Raw genomic sequence first — 15,187 nt, 5'->3', positions numbered from 1 at the left:
GAGGGGGGGGGGGGGGGTGTTTCCTGCCCACAGACAAACTAACACCCACATAGTTTTAACATGACACTGTCTCTATGAAGTACTGAACAACAATGTACAAACACAGCAGTAACAGCTATAGATTTATGAGAAAGCCACTGTCACACATGTTAGTTTAGTATATATTGAGTTAGTTGTATTTATATTTGGTGGGATTTTTCTATTTGTTTATTTCATATAATTTTGTGTTGGATATTAAGTTAGTAATTCATGTATTATTATTATTATTATTATTATTATGTATTGCATTGTGTTGCTTTTTGTAGGCTATTCATTCAGTAAGGCAGGGGTGATGCAACATTGATGATGTAGGGTGCGTTCGGAAATTGCGCACCGAAGCGCACTCGCCCATTAGTTTGTATTGGCCAGTGAGCTCAGTGCTGTATTTCCGAACGCATCCGTAGAGGGCCACTACATTTCCACACTCACTCCAGAGGTGAATTAATGCCATTAATTTTCTTTTGCTATTTTTGAATTGGAATCCTGAAAAGTAACATTTGTATTTAATTTCAAATGCATTTAGTTATACTTATGTTAACGTTATGAACTTAAATACAAATACATTGGACATAAAAAAAGACAATAGAATGTTAATACTAGTCATTAAGCTACTAATATAGACTGAAGCGGGTCATGTTAGGAATCATAACAGCTGAAATCAATAATATATCACTATTCTGATATTAACCTGTGGGCCGCATTAGGTGAAGGTAGGGGCCGCCAGTTGCCCATGTATGCAGTAAGGTGTAGAGTTGGAGTGTTGGGACATGTGTGTGAATGGGAGTGAGTAGGGGAGGAGCTTAATTGTCTGATGAGTGTGCGTTCATGTTGCAGCACGGGGGGGGGGGGGGGGGGGGGAGTGAAGGGGGGGGGGGTGGGAGGGATTGACAGTCGACCATCTTCCACACGTGGGCGCCGCGGATTGGTCGCTTGAACCCGCTTCCCTCCGTAACCACGGCAACGTGGGTTTGGCAGCTTGCCACTATAAAACTCAGTCTTGAAACTGACTGCTTTGGGGGAACAACAGCACATTGTGTTGGCACACCTTCCTCCTACGCTGCCCATGCCATGCATAACTTCCTCATCAACACACAGTATCTGAACCACTACCAGGCAACACAGAAAACTAGTTTATCAGGTACAACTTGATCTCCTCCCGTCCTCAAAGCCAACAATCTCTATAATAAACATAATGACCTTTAATGCCCACATATTCACCTTTACAGCTAAGCGGTGTTGCAGCCAGAACGCTAGTATAGGCTGGGCCTAGGCAGGAGCGGGTGGGCACGCATGCACGCGCTCGCAGCGCACGTGCATGCGTATTATGCGAATTATTATTGTTTGAGAACCACTGGTTTAAACAACATTTAGGAAAAAAGCCCCAAATAAACAACTACATTTTAGAAACGAGACCAAAAAAAACACAACCGCCACCAATATTTTCACAAGCAACTTTACAGAAAGACAGCCCAAAGTCGCTTATAATAAGTGCACATTTTTTATTTCTGAGAAACGACACAAAACGACAAAACATTTCAGAATGAAGTGCTACTATTTAGAGGAACTTCTATTGTACACAAACACATACAGAAAGATAGAGAACAACATAAACACGGAAAACAACAAAAAGAGAAGCATTTACAAAGAATTTTAGCTGAACGATACTAATTTGTACATTTACAAAGCTGACATTGGATGTAAAAATGGCCAAATCACCATTTTCCCCCCTATTTCCTGAAAAGTAACACATGGCGGTGACGGTATTTATTTGTTCACTGTGGATGTGCGTTGATCCAGCTCTAACATCCAGGACGTCACCGTCAGAGCTGTGGTGCAGGGGCGCTGGAATGGAAAATGACATAGGGGAACACTCAAGAACGCAGAGGGGCCGCATGCACACGCGTGCACGTTTTTTTCTGGGTTTGTTACTTTAATTCGGTTAATACGGTACAAAAAAATACATGAAGTGTATGTCGGAGGTTTTTTCTTTCTCTCTTTTCTTCATCCCAAAAGTCTGCTGTAACCAAATGGACTCCTCTGTGTTTAATGAACTACAGACGAATTCACAGACGCGCTGCCTGTAGGCAGTCATAACTGCGGTGTTGCGGTGCGGAGCAGCAGCCGACTGACACCGCAGTTATGACTGCCGTTCTGTGGATTTGTCTATACAGTAATAAGCAGCGAGCACCGTGGTGGGGGGACCCACCCAGCCTGGGTCCCCCCAATTCGCGGTGGTCACGAGGTGCGGGGGACTGAACTGATCTTTTTTTTCCGACTGGACTGAATCATGGGGGGGGGGGGGGGGGGGCGCACAGTGTCACCATAGACATAAGAGGTAAGACGCCTCCTCTGGCTCTGAGGCATCTGTATCTCGGGCGGCATTCTGGAGAAGACAAGCTTCCTTGGCCAATGACAGCGCAAAAAAAGTAGTGTCGCTAGCGGGAGTCGAACCGCGGAGGTGTGGGTTGGAAGTCGAGTGATTAACGAGGCATGCCACTGAGGCCGGTGCTGAGATTGGTTATTCGGGTTGTATTAGAATCTGACAACGCCCCTTGTTCCCAACTCTTCTAATGTAGAGAGAAAGAAGACAGGAAGGTGTCACCAGTAGAAGTTTCTGGACAGGAAGGTGTCACCAGTAGAAGGTTCCTCAACAAGAAGGTGTCACCAGTAGAAGGTTCCTCAACAAGAAGGTGTCACCAGTAGAAGTTTCTGGACAGGAAGGTGGCAGCGGTGTTGATCCAGCTGCCGCTGCCATCCTCCTTGGCGTTGGTCCGCTGGACGGCCCTCTGGTCCTCCTCCTCCCCCCCCTTCCCCTTCCTCCTCTCTGGACTCTCCTCCTCAGGGAGGTAGTCTGGCAGAGAGGAGTTCTGCTGGACCTCCACTGAACACGGCTTCAGAGACACCAGGACCTGAAGAAAACACACACAAACAACCTATAGACCTGGGGTGCACATAACTTTTTAGGTCTGGTACGCAGAAGAGCACCTGGACATGTGACTTGGTGCGCATGGCGCCCGTCCCGTTTTGTCAACGGGGGGGGGGGGGGGGGGCAGCACGGTGCCCACCGGACAGTTTTGTCAACGGGGGGGGGGGGCGAGAAAAAAAGGTCGCTCTGCTTCTAAATTCCGCCGATTTTCGCCGTTTTTTTTTCTCACGCTGTTAGGTAAAGCCCCCAAGGTTGGTGCCCTGTGCTGCTGCGCTGATTTTATCCGCCAGATTGGGACGTTCACGGCATATTTTGCACCATTACGGTGCGTTCATCATCGGTGACGAGTGCCTCTAACAGCCGCTGCTGGCTGCGTGCACGCAGCGAGGCAATGCGAGGCGATGCGAGGCGATGCGAGGCGACGCGAGTCATATCTCTACCCCTGTGCCTAATGGCTGTACATGGGGCCGACGGGTGCTTTAGAGTGATTGTGTGAGTGTGGCTTCAGGAAGTAAATTCCTAGCCTCGATCTCCAGGCTTTTATTTTTTATTTTTGCTAAAAAATAAAAGCTTAGAAATTCCTGTCCCAGCTGTTGGTGCGCAAAAGCGCCTCGCATCGCCTGATGTGGTGCGCATTTTTTATTTTGGGTGCGCATGCGCACCTGCGCACCAGTTATGTGCACCCCTGCTATAGACCATATTCACACGGCGGCCATATTGCCATTAAGTCAATGAAATGCCACCCCAGTTGCCACAGCAACGCAATGTTAAATTCCAAAATGGCCGCCGTGTGAATATGGACTATGAGACGTCCTTCAAAAAGGCTCAACTGTCAAAATCAGGGTGTTCGGGCGGTGCAGTAGTGATGTGTCGTTCAAAAGAACTAGATTCGTTCAAAAGAACTAGTTCATTTGCCGTGAACGAGCTAGTTCACTTTCTGAAACTGTTATGTTCACGCGCAACGTAAAAAAACGCTCCCACGATGGGCGTTTTACACACATTATAAAACATACATTAACCACTTTAGCCCTATTTTATACCTAGGCTATTTGAAAATAGCCGATCTACAAGCTCACAACGCGTCGCGTTGTGAGCTTGTAGATCTGCTATTTTCAAATACTTTTACTTTTACTTTTGGTACTTTAAGTATATTTTGGTGCCAATACTTTTGTACTTTTACTCGAGTACATTTTGAACGCTAGAAAATAGCGCTACTGAACGTGAACGAATCATTGCCGTGAACGTGAACGAAATCGTTCGTTCACGAAGCCTGTCAGCAAGGAGTGTTGGGCGGGAGGAGGAGTAGGACGAAGGCCGCCCTACGTTCCCCCCGGTGGAGGCTCCTCACTGGCAGGTGAGTCAGGAGCAGCGATGGGTCGTTCATGATAGATTCTTTCATAAGAACTAGTTCTTTGAACTGGTTCGTTTTTTTCAAAAAACTGTTGAATCCCCCTGAAGCAAAGATTTGAGTTGCAAATGTTACTGATTTAATGATTTTAATGATTTTTCAAAAATAGCAGATCTACAAGCTCATAGCGCGGCACTCGGTGCCGCGCTATGAGCTTGTAGATCTGCTATTTTTGAATAGCCAAAGTGTAAAATAATGCTTTTTTAGCTCAAATGAAAAAGTGACACAGATGCGTTCCAGGTCTTAATGGGTTAAGAACCTCTCACTCCGCTATACAGCTCCGAGATGAGGTTCTATGTGGATGTCACCCAGAATCGGTGGAACGGCCGGAACGATCCCATTGTAGCCAAACCGGGAGCAGTACTGGCAGCGGACGTAGGGGGGGTTTTCCGGGTTGAAACGGGAAACATGGCCACAGGCTGACTAAATAAGCTATTTAAACAGGTAGTTTCGCTCCGGACCTAAAATATTATGCCCCGGACCAAACCTTACACATCCGTGTGGTTTGGAATCTACCATTAGTTTTGGGATACGATGTATACAAAAGGGTAAACAGCGGAGCCTTGGCGGACGTTCCACCGATTCTGGGTGACAACGACATAGAACCTCATCTCGGAGCTGTATAGCGGAGTGAGAGGTTCTTTATGGAGCTATTCTTGGGGGAGCGTTCGCCAAAAATAGCAGATCTACAAGTTCATATCGCGGCACTTGTAGATCTGCTATTTTTTGGAAAATGAGTGCAAATCTTTGAGTACATATTTTCTTTTAACATTTGTAAAATACTTAGTTCCAGGGACCCCCCCCCCCAGAAGCAAAGATTTGAGTTACAAATGTCTGCTCTAAAAAATATAAATATTCAAAGATTTGCACACTTTCTTCAAGTGCCGTGCTGTGAGCTTGTAGATCTGCTATTTTTTGAATAGCCCAAATAAATCAAAAAAATGACACACTGATGCGTTCCCGGATTGAATGGGTTAATAAAGTATTCAATCAATCAATCAATGTGTGGGTGTTGTGGTGACCTCTGACCTCGTGTCCCTCTTCGTTGTGCACCACCTGCTGGGCTGACATCACCTTGGTGGAGGCGATGGCCGACGCCAGACTCTGTGGAACACATGACTCTTTATTTAGTTACTGTTAGAAAGATCTCTCTCTCACTCTCAGAGAGAGAGAGAGAGAGAGAGAGAGAGAGAGAGAGAGAGAGAGAGAGAGAGAGAGAGAGAGAGTCCATGTAAAACTGTACTTGTGTAACTTGAACAGTTAAACTAAATGTGAAGTTCAGAGTATCTTCTGAGAGAGGCTACTATTTAGTTGGTTCTGTATGCGTTTAATTAGGCCTGTTTATAGTACGTCGTGACTGTGCAATTACAAGGGTAATCACTCCTTGTTCATATTCTGCTTAATGAAACCACACACAACCCTGCTGTTCAGTAGCACCTGTTTATTAAGGACAATAAAAGGTCCTCAGTATCCACCATTGTCGCCTGCGTCCTAATCAATGCACAAGGGCCAACACAACCCACCCAGCCGTACAGTGTTTCACTGAGTCATTCCCAACAGTTACTGTTATGCATGTAACCATTCACTCAACTCACTTTGTTAACATTTTTCTCCAGACAAATGACAGAAAAATATACAAAATCAGTATTTCCTTCTCTTTTTTTTGTGTTTTTTACAATACTGTTTTCTCTTTCTAATAAAGTAGCAAATGACAGAAAACTATTTTTTTAAATGAATTCTCTTACAAAGATCCTGTATTTTCTTTTTTTTTGTCTTGTCCCAAATGCGCCCTCTGCTGTTTGCATCGTGATACATGTTTTTATTAAATAGATTTAAATTGTCACCAGTTTGAATCGATCTACGATAAATGGTTACATGCCTATTTACTGTACAATGCAGTGTTCATTTTGACAGCACATTTTGATCTAGTTATAGTCATAGTCTTTTGAATAAAATTTAATTTAGTTTTAGTCTAGTTTTAGTCGACTAAATATCAATAGATTTTAGTCGAATAATACAGTTGATTTTGTCGCCAAAAATGTATTTTGACGGTGCCTTGATGGCGTGAGAGAATGACAGACGTCTTCATGAACACTGCTGTCCCAGCCGGTGCTGCATGTGAGCCAGTGTTGATTTTGTCGACTAAAACTATGACGAAAAATGTCTGTCGACTACCTTTCATCACTGACCAAAACTAAATAAAAACGAAATAAAAACTAAGCTATGATGACTAAAACTAGACAAAAATGTTAGTGAGGGACTAGTGGAGAAGAGATCCAGTAGATCTAAAAGACAAGTAATTTTATGTTTGGTTGCGCTCGGGTGTTGTGCTCTGAAAATAGCTATTTTCAGCATGCAATCAAGTGTAAAATCAGCCATTACGACGCCGTCCAAAAAAGTCCTTGTGGACTTGTTTCCGTCGGGGTCCTTGGTATTCATTTCATAGACATATATAGTAGCAACCAAACAGTTCAAATATCAACATAAAAGTACAGAGAAGAATAACACAATTCACAAAAAAACAAAAAAGCTAAAAGCATGGGGGAAAAAAAACAAAGAATATGTACAAGAAATCTGAACTTTGAGAGAGTGCTCATGTGTGGCGTAAAGAAGAGATTCTGCCCTGGCATCTAAACAAAATATAGGCCCAATTGTTCAGACAATGTTGATTGTTTTAAAAAGGTTGACATATAAAAATTTAAGAAAATATCATGCAACATTCCAGGTGTCTGGAATCTTTCATAGAGAATGTAACATTGTTTAGTTCATGTGTATTAGGTGTAGCCATCATTATACAAGAGACCAGGCTTTTTACACCTGAATAATTAGATAATAAATGCAGACAATAAGTGTCATTACAGTGTTATGTTTGAAGAAGACTAGACTGTCTGTGTGTTAAGATTAATGATCAAATGTCAAGTAGCTTCCCCAACACTGCTGATCTACAAGCTCACAACGTGTAGCCGCGCTGTGAGCTTGTAGATCTGCTATTTTCAGAGAGCAGCACCAGAGTGCAATCAAACATAAAATGACTTGTCTTTTAGTTCTACTGGATCTCTTCTCCACTAGATCCCTCACTAAACATCTAGACGTCTAGTTTTAATTTGTTGACAAAAACGTCATCATAGCAGAGATTTGATTTAGGTTTTCGTCAGTGAAAAAAAGGTAGTAAACACACAAACTACTGTACCGGCTGCTTTATGCTATGAGATATAACATGACATAACATGACTATATGTAGATAGCTTTGACTTCTGCCTCTCCTTCACATCTTTCTGTTTTTTTATGCATTTCTCTCCTTGCCCCCCCTCCCCCCCACCAACTTCTTTTTCTTTTCTCTTCCTGAAAACAACAAAAGATTATGGAGCTGTGTGTGCGTGTGTGCATGTGTGCATGTGTGCGCGCGCGTGTGTGCGTGCGCGTGTGTGCGTGCGTGTACCTCGGTGGGCAGGTCAGAGCGGATGCGGACGGTACATCTCTTGGAGGTCATCTGGAAGGTGAAGCTGATGACACCTTTGACCTGGAGAAGAGCCTCCTCACACAGACCTCTCTGGTCCTTCAGACAGAAACACAACACACACACAATGTTACACACACACACACACACACACACACACACACACACACACACACACACACACACACACACACACACACACACACACACACACACACACACACACACACACACACACACACACACACACACACACACACACACACACACACACACACACACACCCACACCCACCTCTGGTCCTTCAGACAGAAACACACACAATGTATTAAAGCATCATTTAATGCTCAGCTCCTAGGAGAGCTAAGGTGTGTGGAATGAATGTAGGTATGACAGCAGGTCACAGTGTGAGAACACAGCGTTTTAAACATCTAAATGTCACACCTGTCTTTAACTGCTGTCGTTTATGTAGTCATAATATTGTGCTCTATGATTTTGTCCGGATGCTGTAGAAGCATATTCTACTGTGAAGACGAGCATGTTTAGCCTGTGTTCTGATTCTGTGTGTTTTGATTATGTGTTCTCTAACACATTGGTTCTCAAAGTGGGGTCCGGGGACCCCCAGGGGTACTTTAGGGGGTTCCAGGGGGTCCCCAGCTAAATGATGGATAGGAACCAAATGGACCCTTATGTGTCTGTGACTCTGAGACGGGTCCATTTGGTTCCATTTGTACACTCTCTGAGTTAAATTAACATTGATTTTACAATATAAATTGGGGTCCTAGGGATAGAAATACCATTAAATGGGGGTCCGTAGCCTAATGCATGTCAAACTGGGGGGTCCTTGAAATTATTATTTTTTACGGCTAGAGCCGTAAAAATCGTCTCTTATGGGGGTCCCTGGCTTAGCTTTTCAAATGGGGGTCCGCGGGCTAATAAGTGTCAATTTGGGGGTCCTTGACATGAAAAGGTTTGAGAACCACTGCTCTAACATTACAGCTGACACCCCCTGATGTCTTTGTTGTCTCCATCTGAGTCTGAGTATGTTTTGCACCCTGTCCGTCCTTCTGTCTGTGTGTACAGCTAATCTCCGGCACCGCTGGCTTGATCGCAGCGAAACTGTGCACACACACTCCCTGGATGCCAATTCAGAACCTCTGCACCACATCTTTCACATGGGCCTGTTATAGCGCCAAAAGGAGGCCGCTTTTTGCAAAACTCATTTTTTGACAGTACTCCTTCAGATTTGATCGAAATTTCATGCAAATCGGTACACATGATGTGTTTTCTACTTCCTGTCGATTTCATTGGATATCATTGGTCATCTGACCAGTTTCATTGGATTTCATTGGATCAAATCGACAGGAAGTGGAAAACACACAGTCTACGAAACAGGTGAATAGTCATGTGATCAAGACGGATCTGTTTGATTTTTCATATTCAATCCTCATTGGCTAAGATTGACATTTAAAGTTTGCAGTTTGCAGGAGTGGCCCGTTTTGAACAAAATGCTGCAAATCATGAACGCAGCGCCCGAACATTGGTGGCAGACACACTAACCTACCTGACCTGGAGGAAACCTGTGCTCCGAGGAGCACTTTGTTCTAGTTGTAAATGAAACCATGGGGAGGTGTTCATTCTCGAGGTTGGCTGTACTTTTGATTACAGCTTAGAGCATTGGTTCTCAAACTATGGATCGCATTCGCAACCCAAAGTGGGGTCGCGGGAAGAAATATTTGTTCTTGAACAGCTCAAATCAGTTTGTGTGCCTCTGAATGCAAGGCCTTCCGCCTTGCATTCAGAGGCACACAAACTGATTTGAGCTGTTCAGGAACAATTTACTGAGGAACATTTACTATGTTCAATATGAGCGGGTGGTACAAATACATGGACCACAGGGTCCTTTTGGTTCCATCTGTACCCTTGCAGATTTCAATTTAGATGGCGATGTAACATTACCGAGCGGCTTGCTCGGAGCGGGGAGATCATTCTCACAGACAGACAAAGCCAAAGATAAAATCGAGAGCTGGTTCAAGTTACAATATGTTAGACTTCTAGTCAGATATGTTGGCTATATGCGTATGGTCAGGTGGTACACATAACATGGACCACAGGTCCATTTGGTCCCATCTGTACCCTTGCGGAGTTTTCGATCGTGTGCGATCGTCAACTTCAATTTGTAATCGTGAAAACAGTCCTATGTTTTCTTACCGTCTGACTCCACTGGCAGTGTTTATGTCCTTTTGTACAAGGCATCCCTGTACTTCTGTTTATGTGGACATGAAGTGTGTGTGTGTGTGTGTGTGTGTGTGTGTGTGTGTGTGTGTGTGTGTGTGTGTGTGTGTGTGTGCATTACTATACTGCCGAGGACCAAGTATAGTAGAATTTGAAGAAATCTACATTGTGAGGACCGTTTTCCTGGTCCTTTTTTAGAGATACGTTTACAATTAGAAAAACATTCAGGTCAGGATTAGACATTTAGAGGTTATAGGTTTAGGGATTGGAATTAGCGTTAAACGTGATTTATACTTAGTTGCACACCAGTGTCATGCACCGAAAAATAGCCGATCTATAAGCTCACAACGCGTCGCAGCGCGACGCGTTGTGAGCTTATAAATCTGCTGTTTTTCGGCTTTAGGCTTACGGTTAAAAATGGCAAAATATATATTTTCATACATTCATACAATGGCTGTCCTAAAGTGTTGATGTCCTCACAAGTATAGTAATACAAACGTGTGTGTGTGTGTGTGTGCGCGCGTGCGTGTGCGTGTGTGCTCACGGTGCTGTCCAGGCCCTGGATGTGTAGAGTGACAGACTTGGCCTTCTTGTTGGTAGAGTTGATGAAGAACTGTGGCTTCTTCTTCCTCGGCCTCTCTGGCCCCCCGGTGGCAGAGGGTGGCACGCCGGTGGCAGAGGGTGGCACAGTGCTGGCAGGTTCTGGTGTGTGTGGCACAGGGTGTGCGGGGGCATTCAGGAGGCCGTGCACCTCTTTAGCCAGGGCAGCGACGTCACCAGACACGCTGGAGCAACATGTAAACAAACACGACGTTTATGACACGTTGCACACAATGCAGAGAAACACACAGAAACCACTCTACGTTCATGGAATTCATAACGGAAGCAATGCAACGGTTCTGATTAAAACAAAACCTGACACTGCAGTTATGTTTAATTTCAACTTCTCTTCTCACTATTTGAATTAGGAAGAAGATCTAGACGGGATCCGTGGATCAGAATCGTCAAGTACTAAAATCAACAGAAAGTTGGCATTTGGTTTAATTGACACGTAACTGAGAGCTGTTTCAATGTGCAATGTCGATGAAAGCATCGACAACCTAAACATAAAATGACTCGTCTTTTAGTTCTACTGGATCTCTTCTCCACTAGTCACTCCCTGACATTTTAGTCTAGTTTTTATCTGTTGACCAAAATGTCATCAAAGCATAGATTTGATTTAGTTTTGCGGCAGTGAAAAAAGATACTAAACAAATAAACTACTGTACCGGCTGCTTTATGCTATGAGACTTAACATTCTCATCGTCAATGAGGAGAACATTTTTGAATATCAATTTAAAATCAACAGAGCAACTATTGAAGTGGAGTTACATCATGATGACAAGGTAACTACACCAGTGGTTCTCAAACTTTTTCATGTCAAGGACCCCCAAATTGACACTTATTAGCCCGTGGACCCCTATTTGAAAAAATAAGCCAGGGACCCCCATAAGAGAAGATTTTTACGGCTCTAGCAGTAAAAAAAAAAAAAAATCAAGGACCCCCAGTTTGACATGCATTAGGGCTACGGACCCCCATTTAATAGCATTTCTATCCCTGGGACCCCAATTTATATTGTAAAATCAATGTTAATTTAACTCTGAGAGTGTACAAATGGAACCAAATGGACCCGTTAGGGTCCATTTGGTTCCTGTCCTCACCTGTTCATCAGGTGCTCCAGGCTGATCATCATCCCTAACTCATTCTTCATGATGACAACGTTAGGAGACAGTTCAGCTAAGTACCGTAGAGTCTGGAGACACAGAGAATTAAATAAACATCATCTGTAGACAGAGACCCACCAGGCATGCTGCTATTGTTTGTTACAAATAGGCAAAACAAGTCAAAATGATTCTAAAATAGCAGATCTACAAGCTCAGCTGTTAAAAAAAATGATTAGGACATCAGTGGTTACATAAAGTAAAGTTCAGTTTATATGTTTGAGAAAGAAGCTGATATACAGCTAAAAGACCCCCAGACCTACAAGGCTTTGAGAAGTTACACAGTATGTAAGAGATCTGCTATTTTTAAATAGCCAAAGAAATCTAAAATGACACAGATGCGTCCCAGGCTTTAATGAGTCAACACCCTACTTGGTCATACTACAGTGTCACACGAAAGCATCAATCAATCAATCAAAGTGTATTTATATAGCACGTTTCATACATCAAGTGCAGTTCAATGTGCTTCACAGAATAGGTTTAAAAATAAAGATTAAAACCCCGGAGGAGGACAGCAAAAAAGGAAAAAAAGAAAACGTTTAGAGAAGAAAAACAAGAAAATAATAAACGGTAATAATAATAAAGCAAAGCAAAACATATACATATACATATTAGGCCTGTCAAAAAAAATCGATTCATGAATAAATCGCGATTCTTAATGCCACGATTTTAAAAATCGAATCAAAATATTAAAATCGATTTTTTTTTTTTTAGTTAGTACCTTTTTCACTGGCACTTTGTCTGAAATCAATGTCAGAAAGACTGACTGACATGATCTGGCTGCATTGAAGTGTATGATTCAACTTTTCATGGTTTATATTATATTAAAATGTTCTAGTATAATTAAAGCAAAGTGATTTGGGGTAGAAAATCGCAATAAATCGCAGAATCGAATATCAATTAATCGCAGAATCGCAATTTTAATCTAATCGGCACCCTAGAAAATCGCAATAAATCGCAGAATCGAATCGAATATCAATTAATCGCAGAATCGCAATTTTAATCGAATCGGCACCCTAGGAATCGATTTTGAATCGAATCGTGAGGTAAGTGAATCGTGACACCCCTAATACATATATATACACATATATATACAAGTACATGCATAGAAGGCTGGATTAATGCAGACATCTAGGTAAAAGCAATACTAAACAGGTGTGTCTTAAGATTTCTTTTAAAAATGTCGACTGATTGGGTGAGCCGCAGGGCCTCAGGCAGGCTGTTCCAGAGGCTAGGACCATAGCAGCAAAAAGCTGCTTCCCCATGCCTTTTTGAGCTAGCCTCCGGAACATCCAGGAGACCGGTGCCAGAGGACCTAAGGGTTCTGCTGGGAACATACCAGGAAACCATCTCAGACAGGTAGGCCGGAGCACCTCCATGCAATGATTTAAAAACCAGTAAAAGGATCTTAAAATCAATTGTAAAACTAACAGGCAGCCAGTGGAGGGATTTTAAAATAGGTGTAATGTGTGTCTCTCCGTCTGGTCTTTGTCAGCACACGTGCAGCTGTGTTCTGAACGAGCTGCAACCAACTGACTGCTTTTTTGGGGAGACCATTGCAGTAGTCAAGCCTGCTAGTGATAAAACAGTGCATTAATTGTTCTGTATCAGCCTGGGAAAGAAATGGTTGAACTCTGGCAATGTTTCTCAAGTGATAAAATGATAGTTTTGAGACATTTCTGATATGGGCCTCCATGTTTAGCTCAGAATCAAATATGACCCCAAGGTTTCTGACCTGCTCCTTGATGTTTGGTGTCACTGGTTGAAGTTGAGTTGATCTAGTCTCTAAGAGACTTTTTCCCGATGACTAGTATTTCAGTTTTTTCTCATTTATGACAAGCAGCAGATCTACAAGCTCAAAACGCGGCACATGCACAGGGCTGAGACCCTAACCCAACCCCTCCTCCTCCTCCTCCTATACCTGCAGGGTGGCCACCAGCACCTCCGGGTGGCCCTGGTGGTCCAGGAACAGCACCAGGCCGGGCAGACAGCCCTCGTCCTGGACGATGGCCCGTCGGTTCTGAGGGTCAGACGCCAGGTCCCTCAGCTGACCCACCACACTTACTGAGTCCATCATCTGTTAAGACCAGGACCTGATGAGTTAAACACACACACACACACACACACACACACACACACACACACACACACACACACACACACACACACACACACACTTTCAGTAATATAATTACATTGATTATATCTTATTGTATTTATTTCATGTTATTTGAATGCAGGGTCATTAAAATGAGTCCATATACAAACACATGTGTTGAATTAACTGTGGAAAAACTTGAAGAACAAGGCACTGGATTAAGTAAGCTTGGCTGTTAGCCTGCTCCTGAGTCCTGACCAGGCTAACGTCACAGCTAAATTGCCATGGTAACTAAGGTTAGCTTGCTTCAATTCTCTTTGGTGAAATCGAGTCATGGATAAACTTATCCAGGGTGAACTGGCTAAACTAATCTTCAAGATAATTCTGCTTTCATGAAACCGATTCAGCCCTAATCCTGGAGTACCAGGGGGGATGGGGGTCCACGGCCAAATACATATAATTTTGGGACATGAAAAAGTTTTAGGACCACTGATATTATAGCAACATACGTTTTTTTTTTTCTTCAAAAAACTAAGGAGTTAGAAGGCATTTATAGAATCCCCCAGAAGCAAAGATTTGAGTTTAAAATGTTCCCTTTAAAAAATGTATATTCAAAGATTTGCAAAAGAAATTCAGGGTTTTCCCAAAACAATAGCAGATCTACAAGCTCATTTTAATACATATGTAAACATGTGAAATCAAATGGGACATTCTGCAAAATGAGTATTTTTACTTTCAGTACTTAAGTATATTTTAATGCGAACACTAATAATATTTGTACTTTTATTCAAATACATTTTTAATCCCGGACTTTCACTTGTAACAGAGTACTTCTACAATGTAGTATTGATACTTTTACTTAAGTAAAAAAAATGAGTACTTTTTCTACCACTGCTGCTGACTGACGGCAGGTTAGCTTGACATGCTAACATTAGCTGCTAATATTAGCATGTCAAGCAGAATAAATAATGCACACATGACGCATGCATAATTACCGGCGACAGTTTTAATCTAAAACTAGTTTATTGTTTTATAGGAACGTCATTAAACATATAATATGAATAAAGTATTAATTCAGTATAATTAATAACTCACCTCACGGTAGAATCAAGTCACAACAAACGAACGATACAAAATTACAAATGTGGTGCGTTATTCGGTACGTGCTCCGTCATTGGCCAGCCGGACTGACATCACCTGGCAAGTTCGGGCGATTCTATTGGTCGGTACGTCATATCCTGCTTTCCATCGGCCAATCAGGATG

At 42.8% G+C, this 15,187-nt stretch overlaps 1 protein-coding gene across 1 annotated transcript; it reads right to left on the bottom strand.

Moving 5' to 3' along the window:
- Nucleotides 1-2,291: 2,291 nt before the first annotated feature.
- On the bottom strand, nt 2,292-15,093 carry armc1l (armadillo repeat containing 1, like). Its single transcript, XM_084082656.1, has 7 exons — nt 15,019-15,093; nt 13,747-13,918; nt 11,766-11,857; nt 10,610-10,850; nt 7,813-7,929; nt 5,403-5,477; nt 2,292-2,948 (listed from the first exon to the last, which is right to left on the bottom strand). The coding sequence occupies exons 2-7, from the start codon at nt 13,900-13,902 to the stop codon at nt 2,733-2,735; spliced, it is 897 nt and encodes a 298-aa protein (XP_083938782.1). The 5' UTR covers nt 13,903-13,918; nt 15,019-15,093; the 3' UTR covers nt 2,292-2,732.
- Between the last annotated feature and the right edge of the window lie 94 nt (nt 15,094-15,187).

The sequence above is a fragment of the Gymnoscopelus microlampas genome (assembly GCF_963454915.1).
Source record: "Gymnoscopelus microlampas genome assembly, chromosome: 16".
NCBI classification, from domain to species: domain Eukaryota; kingdom Metazoa; phylum Chordata; class Actinopteri; order Myctophiformes; family Myctophidae; genus Gymnoscopelus; species Gymnoscopelus microlampas.
The sequence above is the reverse complement of the archived record's forward strand: the minus strand, read 5'-3'. Positions and strand labels throughout refer to the sequence as shown.

What these genes read in the sequence shown, in the direction of transcription:
- armc1l (XM_084082656.1), bottom strand. Translation starts at nt 13,902, where the DNA reads ATGATGGACTCAGTAAGTGTGGTGGGTCAGCTGAGGGACCTGGCGTCT. An exon ending in CTGGAGCACCTGATGAACAG is followed by an intron (nt 10,851 to 11,765) that starts GTGAGGACAGGA and finishes ATGTTGCTCCAG; the next exon opens with CGTGTCTGGTGACGTCGCTG. An exon ending in ACAACGAAGAGGGACACGAG is followed by an intron (nt 2,949 to 5,402) that starts GTCAGAGGTCAC and finishes TGTTTTCTTCAG; the next exon opens with GTCCTGGTGTCTCTGAAGCC.